This window comes from Pholis gunnellus (assembly GCF_910591455.1).
Source record: "Pholis gunnellus genome assembly, chromosome: 19".
Lineage (NCBI taxonomy): Eukaryota > Metazoa > Chordata > Actinopteri > Perciformes > Pholidae > Pholis > Pholis gunnellus.
Genome location: NC_136546.1, coordinates 16,286,232 through 16,304,695, shown reverse-complemented (window position 1 = coordinate 16,304,695; position 18,464 = coordinate 16,286,232). Strand labels below are relative to the sequence as shown.

General features: G+C 41.4%; 1 protein-coding gene across 2 annotated transcripts in view; it reads right to left on the bottom strand.

Moving 5' to 3' along the window:
* Positions 1-11,077: 11,077 nt before the first annotated feature.
* akap7 (A-kinase anchoring protein 7) overlaps positions 11,078-18,464 on the bottom strand; it is a 36,300-nt gene continuing 28,913 nt past the window's right edge. For both annotated transcript variants that reach the window (XM_079180608.1, XM_079180609.1), the window contains exon 10: positions 11,078-14,011. In XM_079180608.1, coding sequence (XP_079036734.1) covers positions 13,791-14,011 — 221 coding nt within the window. In that variant the 3' untranslated portion in view covers positions 11,078-13,790. The remainder of the gene's footprint in view (positions 14,012-18,464) is intronic.

Genomic DNA, 18,464 nt, shown 5'->3' with positions numbered 1-18,464 from the left:
TTGATTAAAAAAAGATTTTGGTAATCTGAGTTCAGCTTTTTATTGATGCTTTCTACCACTCGTGTGTGTTTTGTTTGTGTTACTAACATTTCTCACTCTGACCAATCATGACCTAGACAACCCAAGAACGCTGAGCTGAGCTACTGTGTCATACGAGTTACATTAGAATAACACAGAAGCCTGTCTGACTCCTGCAGGGGGAGTCAGACCTTTATAGTTGCCTTCAGTCTACTCTAACCTGGAGCATAGAGTGAGATGCTTTACAGACCCCCAGTGGCCCCATTAGATTGTTTCCCCGTCTTTCTGCCAGAGGGATAACTGTAAAACATCTGAACAGATAGCCATTAGATGTGGTGGAAATCGTAGCATTGAGCCAAAAACACTTATGATCTTGGCAGCGAGTTGGATCTGGGATTTTTGCCATTTGACGATTGGAATGAGAGAAGGACTTGTTTCCAAATCCCGGGGGAACATTTGTTGGGTCAGTAAATCAAATCATAATTAAAAAGTTTCCTTTGGGTGAATGAAGGAAGCTGAGGAACTGAGGCACTGATGATGCTTTTCAGGAGAATTCTGTCCAATCAAAAGGTGTTATTTTTCCAAAACTTCTGAATGCTCAAATTAACATCTTTCACCATCTTAGTTTAGCCTGTTAGCATGCTATATTAGAAAAAAAATCATTAAAAAAGTATGTCTAAAAATGCTATAATGCTAACCGCTAGATGTGTAAATACACTATCTAAAATGTTTTAAATACTCTTTGCAAACAACTTTGACATAACTCATTTCTGCTGCCCTCTAATAGCAAAATATATATTTATATATTCCAGTATTAAGTTGTTTTAACACCATCAATCATGAAGCTGTAGAGCCAACAGGAGTGTCACTGTCAGGTTAGGGTCAGGGCGTACCTCCACCACCCTCCACCCTAACAGTCTTACCCTGGAAGACGCTCAGTAAGTCTCTCTGAGCGCTTCATCGTCTCATGCTGACGGCTGCACAGCAGTTGAATCCTGATGAAAAACCACGTTAAGACCGATAATCAATCATTCCTACTTGTAATTACATAACATATTCACCGAGTCGGCTGTAACTGAATTACAAGAACATTATGCAAGCCGGTACTGAAGCACATTAGAGACCTGATCATCTCTGGAGATTTAACTCTCTGTCGTCATTCCTTGTGGAGGGCAGCTTTATGTAAAGATATATTGATTTTAGTTTGGACGACATGGTGCTTAATGTCATTATTCCCCTTCGTTAAAGTTTCATGTATACTAGGTCAACAGTGATTTAATCACATCTCAACTAAGGCCATGTGCTCTGGGCATTTTAATCCCATTCTTCTTTCTGTGTGTGAGTCACAGCATGATCTCTCTATAAGATGGCTGAGATGTAGGTCATCTCCTGTGCTGCTGGGCCTGTGGCTCACCCATTACAAGTCTGGCCCCAAATGCAATGTGGCAACACGAAGGCCTGTGGGATGCGGACGCACAAGGAGTTTTTAATAATCACAGCATGGTCCATATGCGTGTGTCTGTTTCAGCTTTCCTAGCGTTGCGTGGGAGGTCCGTGTTTATATATAGCACGCGCAGTTTATACTGTTCAAGAGCTGTAGATGGATCGGTATACGGTGGGAATGTGTCATCTTGTATTGAACGTACACATTCCTATAACTTGAACCTCCTCGTGTTCATTGTTTGATTTTAGTGAGTGTGTTTGCCTGCTGCTCTGATTTGAAGTATTTGTGTGTGTGTGAGCGCGATGATCTCCTCACACCATCATTCTCAATCTCGTCTGACGATCTTATTGCTTTTGACAAGGAGACGACAGACGGAGGAAGAGGATGGAAGGGCGATGTGAAAGGAACAGGTGCGAAGCAACAGGGAGAAGCGCCGACGGGGGGAGAGTGACAGGTTGACCAAAGTGACAGAAAAGTGTAGTCCTTGGTGTTGGGTGTTAATTGTTGTCCTTCCTGGCACACAATTAAAAACAACACACCTGCTCCGTGTTGGAGATGCACCCAAAACAGAGCAGAAATCAAAGTAAGCTGGGACTCCAGATAAGAGTGTGTGTGTGTGAGTGTGTGTGTGTGTTTGGAGAATGCCGTGCAGAGCAATGATGCCAGAGAGGAAGCAATTACTGACATAATTGCCGTTAACCGCACAGCAATAAGGATTACTGCTTTGTCTGGAGGACAGAGGCAGATGGACAAAGACGAAGAGAGCCGCATCGGGTTCTTTAAGTCGTCACTGCAATCAAATATAAAAGATCAATCTGAATTAATCTATGGATAATAAATGCATTACATCCGATTGTATCACAGAGATGACGCTCTTCTTTTATTTGTTTGTTAAAGCCCCTTAAAGACCGTTTAAAATCCTGTACCACATTTGATATTCATGATTGAATAAACAGTATTCATAAAATCATACACGTCATAATCTGTAAGAGTTTAACTGTCATCACATTTTGATTCAGCGGTTATTAAATCCTGATTGGTGCGTAGAGGTAATCCAGCCCAAAACTGTTCACACTTTGGCAGAATAATGTGTGTTCATAGGATCACTACCGTTTGGTTTCAGGTTTTCAGGGCCTTTGTTGTACTAAATGCAAAAATACTTCCAAAAAGGTTTTACATTTTGGTCTTCATATCAATAAATCTCAAGCAGCACAATTAGATTAAATTCTATTGTTTTTGACTGTGCACACACTAAATATTCAAAGCCGTGCAGCGACAGAAATCTATCATTTCCATGCAAATGTGCTTTGCAACTGTGTTCCAGTTGAGACTGCAGATCAGCAGTGTGTCTCCAGCTGATTACAGCCGCTGTTTTCCAAAACCTCTGAAGCCGTTACACACAGAATAACTTTGTGGGATCGGCGCGTTGACGCGGCTGAAGATGCTGCCAATGAGGAATATGAAAGGTGAAGAATAGAGATTCAAGAACAAAAAGGAAAGCTTTAATTTTGCACTGGGCTGACACAATAACTGGGGTGCTAATCACCCCGCTACATATTTCCATCTACACACACACACACACACACACACACACACACACACACACACACACTACTGAAAGTGCATTAAAAGTGTTTTATTTGCAGTGCTTAGTCAGGGCTCACTTGAGTCAGTGCTGGTGACTAATTTCTGTGACTGTAAACCATTTTCAATTCACTACCTACTTAGCACTGAGTGTGTGTGTGTGTGTGTGTGTGTGTGTGTGTGTGTGTGTGTGTGTGTGTGTGTGTGTGTGTGTGTGTGTGTGTGTGTGTGTGTGTGTGTGTGTGTGTGTGTGTGTGTGTGTGTGTGTGTGTGTGTGTGGTCTTGTGGGGACATACATTTGATTACAGAGTCTTATTGTGGGGACTTGCCCTCCTTTCAGGGACAAACTGTAAGTCCACCCATGATGTAAATCATAATAATTTAGGGTGAAGACTTGTAAGTCAATGTAATGTCCTGAAGTCATGAAACTGTCTCTCTGTGTGTGTGTGTGTGTGTGTGTGTGTGTGTGTGTGTGTGTGTGTGTGTGTGTGTGTGTGTGTGTGTGTGTGTGTGTGTGTGTGTGTGTGTGTGTGTGTGTGTGTGTGTGTCCAGATGGGAGAGGAAAACATTCATCTGTTGCTAGGTGAATTTTCAGGGTTGAAAGTAGCCCAAGGACAAATTGAACCTCGCAACAATGGAACTCAGCAATATTGCCAAAGAAATTGTGATTGAGTGATTATGAGACAGAATGTACAGCCTGAAATGGCAAAGATAGACGTGCAGATAACAACCACGATGCGACGTCTACTCTGTCCTGAGGGTCTTAAGTTGGCGAGACGCTCTCCGGCCAAAACAAATCATGAACATAATCCACAAACTGTTAGTCTGCTGGGTAGAGGTTGGAGTATGTCGGTGCAGCTGGTGTCTGTGTGTGTTGAAGCAGCTTGGACTCGGGGAAACACTTCTTTGTGGGTGCCCTCTTTGTCAACAGCGAGACAGCAGCTGATATTTGCGGATACGTTGTGCGCTATGCACCGCATGGGCGGGAATGTTTGGGCACATTTACAAGCCTGTGTCTCGCTAGTAGGGATTAAATCTTTGAGCAGCTTTTTATGAATCTGACTTTTATCCTGATTGAGGTAAAGCAGAGTGCAGAAGGATTATTACTTCTGATGCAATCTTTAATGCTGGCATCATAAAGTAAATGTTGTGACTCCAACTGATTAAAAGGCTTCATTTACACAGAAACAGACTTTGGGCTCTTTAACAGGATCCAAAAATAGATTTTCTTGCTTTCAATGTTGTGTTTCTGCTGCTCATTAACACATGTAGTCAAACACATCCAGTCACTCAGACATGCCTGGTCAGTAACACAACACACACACTGTATATTCAGAGTAATTTGCTGGTGACATTTCCCTGCAGTGTAAATTGCAGCGGTTATGAACAGAGTCAACATAAATCACAATTTGAAGCTGTGAGATATAAATATTAAACCTTTGAAAGAGGACAAGACAAAAAAGAGCCATTAAATAAATCCTCTGCTTCCTTTTTCTGTCGCCATCTTCCCGTTTCTTATCATTGTGCACACCATACAAAGCCTAATGACTACACACACACACACCACAATCAAAGTGCAACATTCATGGCTTATCTCAGGCTCAGAACATACAAGCAGTTTCTTGGTTAAGCCCTTTAACGTTACGACAAACCATTTCTCAAGCACAGCGCAGGTTTCTGATTGAAGTCTACCTTCCAGGCACCACAAAGAAAATGACCCTGCAAAGTTTTTCACACTTGCTTCGTATCAGCAATCAATCACAGTTAACATGGATCCTTTTCAATGTTTTCTCAGTGGTAGATTATGATTTATTGCTGTGGCTGCAGCTTCCCATAAGCCCCTCGACACGCCAACAAAGAGTGTTTTCTAAACAGTTTCCAGGGTGTTAATTGGTCGCCTTAATAAAAAACAGGAGGAAGGCAGCCATGTGTTCACTTTGATGGATTATATCAGCGAGTTGATCTTAATGTTGTACTCCCATGAATTGAAACCAAGGCTACCCTGGAGGTGGAATGTCAAGAGAGTGATTTTAAAAGTATAATCCATTTGTAGTTAATGGACTTAGACAGAGTCTTCATTATGGTCCTTTAATCTGATCATGTGGCTTAATATGAAATCTAAAGGGAGTCTGTTTTTACCAACTGCTTTAAAGGCTGCATTTACACAAAAATAAAAACTGACTTTGAGCTCTTTAACAGGATAAAGAAACAGATTTATTTTGCTTTTAATGTTGTGTTTCTGCTGCTCATTAACACATGTAGTCAAACATGTCACTCACAGACATGCCTGGTCAGTAACAACACACACACACACACACACACAAACACACACAAATCACAGAGTAATTTGCTGGTGACATTTCCCTGCAGTGTAAATTGCAGCGGTTATGAGCAGAGTCAACATAAATCACAATTTGAAGCCGTGAGATATAAATATGAAACCTTTGAAACCTCGAGGACAAGACACAAAAGTGAGCCACCAATAAATCCTCTGCTTCCTTTTTCTGTCGCCATCTTCCCATTTCTTGTCATTGTGCACACCACACAAAGCCACAATGACCACACACATACATACACACACACACACACACACACACACACTACAAACAAAGTGCAACATTCACGGCTTATCTCAGGCTCACAACATACAAGCAGTTTCTTGGATAATATATTTTAAAGTCCTTTTACATTACGACAAACCATTTCCCGAAGCACAGCGCAGGTTTCTGATTGAATTCTACCTTCCAGGCAGCACAAGGACAATTACCCAGTTACATTATCATGTTTTATTGCTGTGGCTGCAGGGATCATTTCTAAACAAAAATAGCTTCCCATAAGCCCCTCGACACGCCAACAAAAGGAGTGTTTTCGAAACAGTTTCCGGTGTTAATTAGTTGCCTAATAAAAAATAAAAAAAGGCAGCTATATGTTCAGTTTGATGGATTATATCAGCGAGTTGATCTTAATGCTTTACTGCCATGAACTGAAACCAAGGCTGCCCTGAAGGTGGAAATCAATAGTAATGTTAAAAGTAGAATCCATTTGTTATTAATGGGCTTAGACAAAGTCTTCTTTATGGTCCTTTAATCGGTCAGCTCAATAAGTTTGCATGCACACTAGTTATCAAACCTAAACACATCAGAGTAAAGAAAATAATAATAATGAGATGTGATGAAGTATAACTCCGGGGTCTGCAGGGACCACAGATTGTAGGATGAGGGTTAAAGCATCTTTGTCTTTTTCTGTTGAAGCGGCGACGTGACGGAGTATTTAGGAAACAGCTCCCTGAGTTACCTTCCTGAGATGACTCGAGAATTAAAGTAAACACTCTTTGAGCTTCAGAACACAGACACAGAAATTGATATTCATTCAGCAGAAGAAAACTAAATAACCATCACACATTTATTGGCGAACACAAAAACTCACTCAAATGAACTGCTATTAAGAAAAGCCTCACAAACACAAAATAAAACTGTCAAAACCTCCTCCAGTGTTTTACAGCCATCCTCTCGAGCTTCACCACGTCTTCAGTTTCAAACAGCTCAGACAAAAAACATCACACACCTGACTCCACTCACCCCACAATCTCCTCCACTCACACAAGCTGCTTCATAAACAACATTCTCCAACAGCGGGATGGAAATGAACTTCATTAAAAACAAGCGCTGCTTTTAAATATCTACATGTATGCACTTTGACTCGCTGACGTGCTGTTCATGCATAATTTACCGTGTGTATAATGGACTGCTGAAGTGTATAATGCGTTTGTGTTGGTCTGCTGAAAACAAGCCTATTATTTAGTAAAAAGGCCCACAGACCACTGCAGCTCCACACGCGCTAACTAAGCAGATGCATCATTCAAACCAGGAATCCGTGCTCGTGTTTCAGACAGAGCTGACAGCAGGCGTTTAGCGCAGCAAATTTGCAGAAAATGGCTTTAGAGGTAATTTAGTAAGTGTTTTTACAGTTTGTCAAACACAGTGGTTTAAAACGCTGTGCACAGTATGTGAGGTGACAGCAGTGTATCACAGCTGCAGGCTGTGAGGCTAATTGTTCCAACACTTTTGTTCTCTGATGTTGAAATGTAAAATCCATTATAAGTAAATGTCGTGAATTTAAAATGTTGAATGTTGATAAAAGTACAGATTTATTCTGGTGTCAGCTAAATTAGCTGGTTAGCGTTAGCATGAAGACTGGAAACGGGGGAAAACTGCTAGCTTAGCTCCAACAGAGCTAACAAAATTTGCAAAGCAGCACCACTGATGTTGTTGTAATGTACATTTGTGTGTGTGTGTGTGTGTGTGTGTGTGTGTGTGTGTGTGTGTGTGTGTGTGTGTGTGTGTGTGTGTGTGTGTGTGTGTGTGTGTGTGTGTGTGTGTGTGTGTGTGTGTGTGTGTGTGTGTGTGTGTGTTGTATAGTAAGTTAATGTATAAAATGGGGGGTGTTGGAAGGCGGATTTAAGATGTGAACCGTTTCCCCCCTGCTTCCAGATCTTTATGCTACAATACCAAACTACTAAATATAGATGTAGCTTTAATTAAATGTTATACTGGTGTTGTAAAAAGTACAATATATCTGCCTCTGAAATGTAGTGAAGTTGAAGTATAAAGTAGCATAAGATAAATTAAGAAAAATTGTGCAGTAACACATGCCACTGTTGGTGGAGACAAATACTGTTATATAGTACATTTACATCTAAGGGTCTCGCACAGGGACAACGAATTGTAGACCGTGTCTAAATATAACTCAATTTCAACTTTTATTCCAGAGAGAGCAAGATCCGATCCCAGATGTGTAGAGACATGACACATGAAAAAAATATAGTTATGAATATTATATTGCATTTCTGCTCATAGATCCCCCTCCCACTGTGGCTTTAAGTAAACATTCTAGTATCATTTAGTTCCTAATTATTGTATGTCAGCTGAGGACATAAACATTTCTTTCATTTGAAAATAATGCGAGTTGCTGCTGGTGTTAAAAGAGAGAGAGAGAGCTGTAATTTGTACATTCCTCGATGAATGGCAGAGTGAGCATCATTCTTCCTAATAGAGTCTGTGTGTGTGTGTGTGTGTGTGTGTGTGTGTGTGTGTGTGTGTGTGTGTGTGTGTGTGTGTGTGTGTGTGTGTGTGTGTGTGTGTGTGTGTGTGTGTGTGTGTGTGTGTGTGGGGGGGGGGGGTTAGCTTGTTCATATTCCAGTCATGTTTGAGTCACCTTGCAGCCGAGGCTCTTCAGCACAATGAATGGCTCTCCATCCCCCTCCCTCTGCCTGCTCTTCACATTCTTTAAATTATTATTGTGATAATTGCCAGCTTCCAGCCCACAGCACCAGCGAGATGATTTTCATGTTTTTTTATTATTATTACTGTACAGAGTTGTGCAGATTTGGCACTTATGAGAGAGAAAAAAAAAACAGATCTATGAGGTGATATGTACGCTGGTCAGACACACATGCAGAATATAGAGCCTCCCTGTCTTTTACACACACACACACACACAAAAGGCAGATGGTGCCAGATAGAACTGAGACTGAAATAGAAATAGAAAAGAGGGTAAAAAGGAAAAGAGGATATTTCAGAGCAAAAGCAGAGAACAACCCTATGGGCACAAACACACACCAACATGCACATCAGAGGCATGAGGTTGAATGTGGACGCTGACCAAGTCTTGTATTTATTTATTTATTTCATCGCTTTATTCTAAAAATGGCACAAAAAGGTTGAAAATATTCACATTAGTTGGTCTGGATTTTGAGAGCTACAATGTGATCAGTGTGTCTCAGCATGTGTATGAATGTTTAGTAATGTCTGAAACCGTAGTATAAAACCATTTCTGTTGAAATATTGCAGTGTGCAAACATTGAATACTATGGAGGCAGAAATATACCACAATGCAATGCGGTAGTGATAACAATGTTCATAACGGACAATGGCGGAAAGCTCTATAACGCCAATAACGCCTCAATGCAAGTGTAGGATTCCACTTTGCGAGGCGTAATCTATATTTTAAATTGGTTCAGGAGTTCAGTGTGTACGAAAACATACATACCGTTTATTCACACAAAAGTATGCTGAACGATAGTAAATGTTTTGAGTATGTAGGTTTGCAGTTTGATGCAGAATCAGATGATAGATGGCATTATACAGGCTGAATAGTAATAAACTGACCGTCGTGTCTAAAATGGGTGGAGCGACATGCTTATGTGTTCATATACTGTCCAGTAAACGTCCAGAAAACATTAAAGGGTTAACCGGACAGTAAAGTAAGTGCCTCAGATACCTTCAAACTCAGGTTCTCTCTCTAAAGAAGAAGAAATACATGTAGGCCCATCGAGGGCTTTAAGAATAGTCAGCACAAGTCACTTTAATGATTTCCATTCATGATGAAACACAGCACACAGATGGTAATTACGAAAGAATGCATCATGTGATGAAATTGTAACACACAAACGGATCCATGTTTCTTAAAAGATACTGAAATTAATGTGGTAGTTCAAGCTCTGAATTTCACTCCTTTTTTTAAAGACAAAGTGATGAAACCAAACCTCAGAAAAATGTATACATTTACATTCTATGCTCAAATGAAAATAATCCTTCTACAGTGGTTGATGCACGAATGTGTAAGGTGGAGAAAGCTCCGGGGTGTGATCCTGTATATAAGTCTGACGTTATCTTTATGGTTGAAACGTTATATCTGCCAACTCAGCAGAACGAGCGTCCGCATTAACCGAGAGATGTGACTCGGAGAGCAAAATTCCAGGAGGACAAGCGTCAAGATGACGTCATCTGTCCTCCACATCATTTCCCTGACGTTGGACAGGTCCACTCTCAGTCCCTGGTTACGTCACAACGCTGCGAAGTCTCAGCCAGCTCCACATGAATCACTCAGCCACCACTATATCACATACAGGTCAGCTGATGACTAACACATCAGCCATGCAGCATTACTCCATGCGATTCAACAGATTCTCACATTATGGAGGGAAGCTGTGAAATGAAAGAGGTGGCGGGGGTTTCACGTTAGTAACACCCCGATGACCCCGTTTCACACAGACTTTATTTCCCTTGCATTTATTTAAAGGAAGAAAGCTTACAGAAAACATGCAGTAACAGCAAATCTGTAGCCTTCACTTGTATGGTTACTCACCCCAAAATATCAGATACCTCCTGAATGTCAGGAGAAGAAAGGTCATTATTGTTATTATTATTATCATTTCCGTCAACTTGTCTCCCATCAGTTCAATTTCTAGATGTAAAACAGCTGTATGGATAAAAAAACAGAAACTCACTCACCCATCTGGCCATGAGGAGTCATGACATTGCCTGCAGACGACGCACTCTACCCCGGATCATTAACTCACCTCTTCTCAGCAAGTGATGACTTCTGTGCGCGGCGCTTCATGTGAATTCCTGTGAAAACCAATTACCTGCAGGGACGATACAGCTGACAAGTCCTCCGCGAGTTTGCCCCCACCCCGACGTGTGCAACAGAGACAACAAGAGAGCGAGGGAGGTGTCAATCAAGGAGAGGTCTAATCAGGCAAAGTGAAATTACCTGTGTGTAAAAAAAACACACAGGTGTTCCCTCCGTTACTATCTACTAACCTACTTCAAGAGCACACAGTCAGCGTCATGAGCCAGCACGAGATCCACAGATAAATCACGTCAAACTCATCCCTCTGAGCTTCTCTTTGCAAAGCTGTCAGTTAAACCAGTTCACTTCCTGCAGATTGTGTTTCAAATTAAAAGGGAAAACATGGAGGAAGTGAAGAGTTTGCATTAGAAATAAAAGACTACCATAATAAGCATGTTCCTCTCTTCCATCGAGGTAAATAATATTTGAGAATGTATAGTAACAGGAGAGGTAGTCTTGAGGAGATATATGTATATCTAGGCGTAAACATTGGCTTAAAATTAAACTACTGTACACTGTGTCTCGATGTAAACATACTCGAGGTACTTAACTCAATCTGTGAACAACACGGACCTTCCCGTACACGCAGACTGAAATCAGGAGACGAAGAGAGCGATATTGGTTTTGAATCTCATATCCTGTTTTATTGTTCAAATATGGCAGAACAAGATATACAACACGGTACAATAACACACCCACGCGGTCAGACGTACACACGGACGAATGGAAAGACCAACAGAAAAGACATTTGTAGAGACGTTCGAAGACACACACACATACATACATACACACACACACCTGTGAGTGTTCATGATTGATAGAGACATGAATTTCTCTGGAGAACCACTGATCAAACATCCCACACACACACACACACACACACACTCGCTCAGAGACAGACCATACAGGCCAACAGGACAATTTGTGTATTAAAGGGGAGTTTAAGGAGATTAAGGATCCGGTGACAATAAAAGATCAAAACAGAAACGACCAGAGTCCACCGTGAGACAGAATTCACCTGTTATTGACGTTTCAATGAGCCCACAGCAGCAGGACTTAAGTGGATTTCACAGGCACGAGGCCACGTTTTACAGCTCGCACTAGAGGGAAATAAACCTCACATGAGCTGCTGAACTCCTCCGTTCCTCAGGAATTTATTTGAAAACACAACTTACATGAATTGTGTTTCATGGTGGACGATTTTTTTTGACATTTAACTCAAGAATCAAACTCTTTAGCCACAGGTTTACATTTAGAGACTTCGGCAAATCTCACAGCGAAACGAGCCATCGTCACCCAATCACCCTCCACCGGCTGAACAAATAGCTATGTTATGCTAGTTATGCGTTGTGACCTTAAGCACTTACAGAAAAATCTACTTGTTTTTCGTGACTTAAGGCCACTTTGAACAGAGGTGATTTTATTTACCTGCTCTTTAAAAAGTGAAAGCAAAGACAATTAAAAAAAAAAAAAGCAAATTTCATCATTGTGCTTTACCATCTCTGAATGCAAACAATGCTCTTTTTCCTCATTTCAAAACCAAATATCTTTTCAGTAATTTCTTTAGGAGGGACAGCAACACATTATAAATAATAGTTAGAAAGGATAAAATAACATATTTAATGTCAGAGAGCAAACCAATCGCTTGTCTCACAGCTGGATCATCATCAACATCTTGCTGTCAGCTGAAAACCTCAAAGAATATTCAATCTTCCTTAATTTCACGCCTGTGTGATTTTTAAGTTTAACAAAAAACAAATAGATGGAAGACACTGAAATCAAGAGCCGGAGGGTTTTCAGCTGACAGCAGCAATTTTCTGAGTCAACCTCCCCAACATCTGAAGAACTTGCTCGGCTCTTAGATGTACACGACTACAAAATAAAAGCTCCTCAGATCAGCGCGAGGACTCCCAATGAACACTGAGCCTCGAACAGCAACACCAAACAATTTATAAATGAATTTAACACAAAATAGGTCATCTGTGCATGTCGCTGCTGCTTCAAATTCATTTCCCGGAACAAAAAAACGGAAAATATAGTATGTAAACACAAATCAACTTCCTTTATAAATGATCAGACAGGAAGCAGGCGTTATGGAATTAATGCCTGTGCGTAATAGTAGTAATAATAGCCTGTCACATAGTTTTCATTGAGACAAGCAAGCAACCTCTTTAATGGGAGGTTTTGGCATTAATGGAGTGGAAGATGCTTTTGTGGCAACTCGTAGTGTTTTGTTGGAGTGTTATTTTATCATTCTTTGTAAAGTTAGTGCTATTAGCGGAGATAAGTTAAAGTGACAGAGGGATAGCAGTCCGTATGCTCCCACAGTGTTTGTGGACCAGCAGAGGAGTCCGGCTTAGTTTCTTTTTGACAAAGTGTCTTCCCACAGAATTCATAACTGATCTTAAGTTGACGATTGTCTCAGTGCTGCGCCGGCAAAACACACTTTTAGGTTAAATAAACGGCATAATATTTAAAGCACAGCTGAGGCCAGATCACTTTTATACAAACAACTGAGAATAAAGACAAAGATGCGGTCAGACACCTTATGTAAAAAGTTTAAGTAAATGCTGGAAGTTTAAAGTTTGCTGAAAGGGCTTTGAACCCAGACTCGTCCAACATCTCATACTGAAGTCTGAACACAGTCATAAAAAGCTCTTCTCACAAATCCCCTTCAACCACAAAGAAGAGCAGATGTGTAATCTCTTGTGAATGAAGACTGCACTGATTTTTTAAGAGAAAATAAAAAGGAAAATACAATTATTTTCTTCACCTGAAACAATAAAGTTAAGGAGAAGGAAGTATGTTTTTCTTAAGGTCATTGAGTCCCATTGTTAAGTGCAGGTGATGCTCAAAACCAAACGGTCTACAAAGGATGATTGGTCTTATTCTAACAGGGCAGTTTGTGAGAGGCAGGTCAAAGTGAACCCGACATGTGCGTCTCTGGAGGAGTGCTTCACGTAGGTTTTCTGGGTCTGATGTGCAAACGCAGACCGACAGCTGAGTGACGATCGAGGAGACCACGTCCTTGCTGTTAGATGTAGTGAGCTAACTAACAGTCTTAGCTGGCCGGTTGGGATGTTCACCTGAACTCAAGCTACATCATCTATTTAAATAGCATCACGCTAGGTCAGTTGGGCAGGTAGCTGGCATGACTGGCTAGCCGTTGTAGTTGGCTAGCTGGGTTAGCTAGTCAGCAAACTGGGCTGACTGGTTGGCTGGTTCAGGCTTTGAGCCCAGGGACTGCTGACCCGTCTCCTGGTTAGCCAGGCCGGGCTGATGTTTTCTGGGCGGCTGGTTTGTCAAGTCTCTGTACCTCAGTCCGATGATGTCACTTCCTGTTGTCTGTAGTAGAGTTAGCTGTAGTGTCCGTCTTTGCTGCAGTTTCCTCAGTGTTTCCCGGGGGCTGCGGGGCCGTGGCGTTAGGCCCACCCCCATTCTGGAGAGTTTCTTGTTTGAACTGTTGCAAGGCTCGATTGACAGCATCCTCGACCAATCGCCTGCTCACCCTCAGTAGCTCCGCCTCGTCGGGCTCAGACCGGCGACGCCCACCTGGGTTGAACAAGCACAATAGAACGATATTATCCTAATCATTCACAAGAACACACGATCATTCAACTGGACACCTGACGAATCCATCTTTTAGCTCTGTTTTTGGTCACCACCAACATCTGGGGGATATATCCAGCTCTTTAGCTGCTAAACGTTCCACTAAGTTCACAAGCTGGTGGCTAACTTTGTCCCTCTGCTGTTTGGGGCTGGACAGGTAGCGTACAGTTGGTTTAACTGAACTTTTCTCCTCTAAACATGAACCAGAGTGAACTAAAAAGGTAAAGTTGAAGGCCACAAAACCAAAACAATGAGCTGCAAGACACTAAAACGTTCAGTGGAGCGGAGGGATGCTGCAGAGTTGAGTTTTGTGGGTTAATCACTACAAGCAACATCTGTCATACTACATTTTTCCCATTGTTAATATACAAATTGATTAGTTCAGCTTTGTAATACATTAAGTAATATGCCTCTTGAAAAGAACTCTGGGAATCCAATCCAATAGACAATAATATAAACAATAATGTAAATTTGGAATTTACATTATCGTGTTTACGCCACAAACTGAGGGTCTGATCCACTGTGTGTCACATCTAAATTACAATTTATTCAGAAAGCTATAAGCTCCCCAATGAATATGATTGTAACAGTAAGCCCCCCGTGGTGTTTGGGTATCTTTTCATATGTTAAGAAGGCTGATTTCATTCTTATTCCAGCATATTGAAAATGAAAATAACTATTAATCTGACAATGATAAACGAGTCTGCACTCACTCATCATAGACCGAATGCAGCAACAAGAGATGGATGTGACAGGAGATGTGACAAGTAGAGTTAATAATACCATCTCTCAGCTCTGCTATATATGCAGCTTGGATTTAATCAACCTCCCGGAGTGAAACTCTTTAACACAGACAAAATTAACACGGTGAAAAAGAAGAGGAGTCAGACAAACATAAAGGCTGTTAGGAAAAAAAAAAGTGAGACAGGCAGACAGTCAATAAGTCATGTAGACAGACAGGCGGGCTGTAAGATTGACAGGCTGCATTAAGCAGCCATTCAGAAAGAGAGTAATAGAGAATCACTCAACCATCCAGTCTGCCAGACACACACACACACACACACACACACACACACACACACACTCACACACCACTGCAGTGGTTCAAAAACACACCATAACCACCATTTGATTACCAAGGCCAAGAGCTGGGCCCACAGACGTGGTAACACTTGAAAGCAGTTTTATGTTTATTCTTCATCATCAAAGGAGACGGTTCATACAGTTGGAGTGATGCAGCGAACGAATTATATCCATAAAGTGTAATGCATATTTCTTTACATTGTGTAGCGCTTTTCTTACCAACCTAGTGTTACTGTTAATCACAGCCTTTTTTATCGGTTTATTGTTATTATTTGCATATTATCCTTCATCCTTAGAGGTACCCTGTTGAGTTTTTAAACCACTAGTAGCTCGTTGACGCGAGTGAATTAATTCTCATATGACGCACTGCAGGCGTCGCATTTGAAATGCCAACACCACAGAACCAGCAGTATTTTAGGAAAAGGTCACTATTTATGCAACATTTCTGTATTTTACAGATAACCCTCAACAACTTATCTTTTATATTATTGATATATGAAATTCCCTGTATATGTATACCTCTGTTGGAGTTCTTGGGACTACAATGACTCTCAGTTCACCGACTGTACAACGGTGGTGTTACAGAGTGAAGCTTCTCTAAATAAAAAAAAAAACAATCTTAACATTTTAAGCAGTGAAAGCAACAGTGGTATTATCATTATTAATTCAGAATGCATTTCGTTAATCAAATATCGTCCTCTGGGGAACAACCCGTAGCGGTTTATTCCTTCCGCTCTCTCTGAACAGGCACTGCTGCTTTGGTTGAAGGATTCACTTGTCATTACCTTTTTCGGCAAATCGACTCTTAAATCAGTCGAAATGCACCTGCCAGCTCCTATGCACGACACATCTAACCAGAATGACTTGTAGGAGGTGTTCACATCCATGCTGTGGATATTTTATTCACACCCCCCCCTTTTTATCCTCCAGATTTTCTGCTCGGTTGAGATCGATTTTACAGGCCAGGAATACATTCCTGTCACTGTTAACCGCAGTATTTCACCATCACTAGCAGCTTGTACTATTGACACATGCATTATGTATCCATGGATTTGTGTTATTCTGGCCAAATATTCAGCCCGCGCACGGCATGCCAAACAGAACGCAGGATTCATCACATCAGCCAGCATATGAACACTCTTCACTCATCTAATTACGGTCACCATGTGCTCCAATCAGCTTCCCGTTGTTATTTTTTTCTGCTGAATTGATTTGAACCTAACGTGGTGTTGTGTAAAGTGCATCCAATTCATGGTATATTGAGTTGTGCTTCTCGGAGAAGCACCGCTGCTGTAGCACTGAGATGCCATTAGATTGCCTGCGGACTGCCCGTCAGTTTGAGTGACTCACACCTCTGACCGCCGTTTGATATGACAGCTTTGCCCTCAGGTCTGCAGCAGACTGACTTTATTGTAAAATCGGCCTTTCTCATCGAACCATACACGCTAGTACGTGGAAATCCTCAGGAGGTTGGCTATTTCCAATAAAGCCGAGTCAACTCAAACTGGTGTTTCTGGCACTATCAGACCGTTTCAGACAAATTTAAATGACATTATTGTGGATTTGTAAAATAAATTTGTCGTGTTCCTGGGAAGCAATAAAATGCATTAATTTTACATTACGGAAAACTTGCTATCTACGGCTATTGGCTACTACTTGTGGCTTTTGCCGTCACCTTTATTTGGCAGGAACAGGCGGAGTTAAGAGACCTTTCACAGGCTGGATTCTGTGGCGCTTACGCTGCACAGATTGGATCCACACCTGGCTGAGATGCGATCACAATGCAAACCGACCACCTGCAGATGTGGTCCGGCCAGTCCGATGTGCATTTACGCGTGCATTAACATGTGTTTGTCCTTGTCAAGATAGGGCATCTAGACACAGATTGCAGGTTAATGCCAAGCGTAAATGGAGTATATGTGACCCGAACATATTTAGGGCCGGGTAAGGTTTTTTTAAAAGCGGTCTTCCTGGTGTTGCACGCACAGCCACAAACCTCGGCAAGAGGTTTTGGGGGGGATGTAGCCCCGGCACACACACCTCTCATTATTTGAAAAAAATTGCCGGTAGGACTAATTGCGGTCATCATTTATGATTGGCTCCACAGGACCATTTTCTTTCATCTAGAGAACCTGATTTTGATGTCGCTTCATCTGCTTTCCAGCGGGGGGGTAATTTGAAGGTCCACTATTAAAGACATACATCAAGATCTGTGGTGTGGAGTCTCCTTGTTCCATCTGCGTAGCCTAAATTTCTAAATAAACCCATTGTACTGAACCCAGGGTTTATGAATTAAACAGAACCAAAGAACATTCTGCGGCTTTACACACTACAAAGGCTTTGTCATGAGGGAGATGTAGATTGGTCCATGCCACAAACTAAAGTGTCTGAGTGCACGGGTAACTCCCGGGAACATGAAAGCACAGCAGTATTTGCACAAACTGAAGTCCAGCGATCACATCTGTTTGCATGATTCATACTTTATTGACACATAACTCATCGGGTGGTGGAGGAAGTTATTAAAGCATTAAGGGTTGGATGTTCTTCGTGTGCAAATACTCAAAACATGTGAAAGGCAAACATCAGCAAGTAAAGCTGTTGCATTCAAAATGTTTAGGGCTGTAGACACGAGCTTATGGGTACAATCTGTTATTGACATAGAAATAATGTGATACTGTATTGATCGCTGTAAGAAGATCCTTGTTTTTTCCCCATTGGGTCCTTATTAGGAAGCTACAGCGGTGTGTGTGTGTGGGGGGGGGGGGGAGAACGGTTAATGGACAGTCTTCTCAATCACTTCCTGTCCTGCTTCCGTAAACCGGACGCCCCCCTTTTGCTTGGATCATTTAGGTTAACTGAATTTAAACCGATGAGCGTGCCGATTATAGACGAGAAACATAACATCAGCTCAAAGCGAATGCTGGCAGATACTGGTTGTTTTTTTGACTTTATAAAATACTGTTGAGCAACACACCAGATGTGATGTGATTTCCCCCAATGTGAGCAGAGACTGATGATGATTCATTATCATTTCTAGTGAGTCCTTTGATTACACATGCTTCCCGTGATCATTTGGAGGATCTCTTGTAATCAATATAATCACGGTAATACAGAGGTTGCAGAAATAATCACATCATTCATTATCCTGAATTATATTCTTTGATGATCTGAGCGATTTCACGAATTTATGCAATTTTAGAGTGTAATCAGATTTAGATCAGGTTTTAATTGGACCCGGCCATGTGATATGAGGAAGGACACATACTTAACCGTTTGGCTTGGAGAGGGTTCAAATCTGCAACACAAACATCAC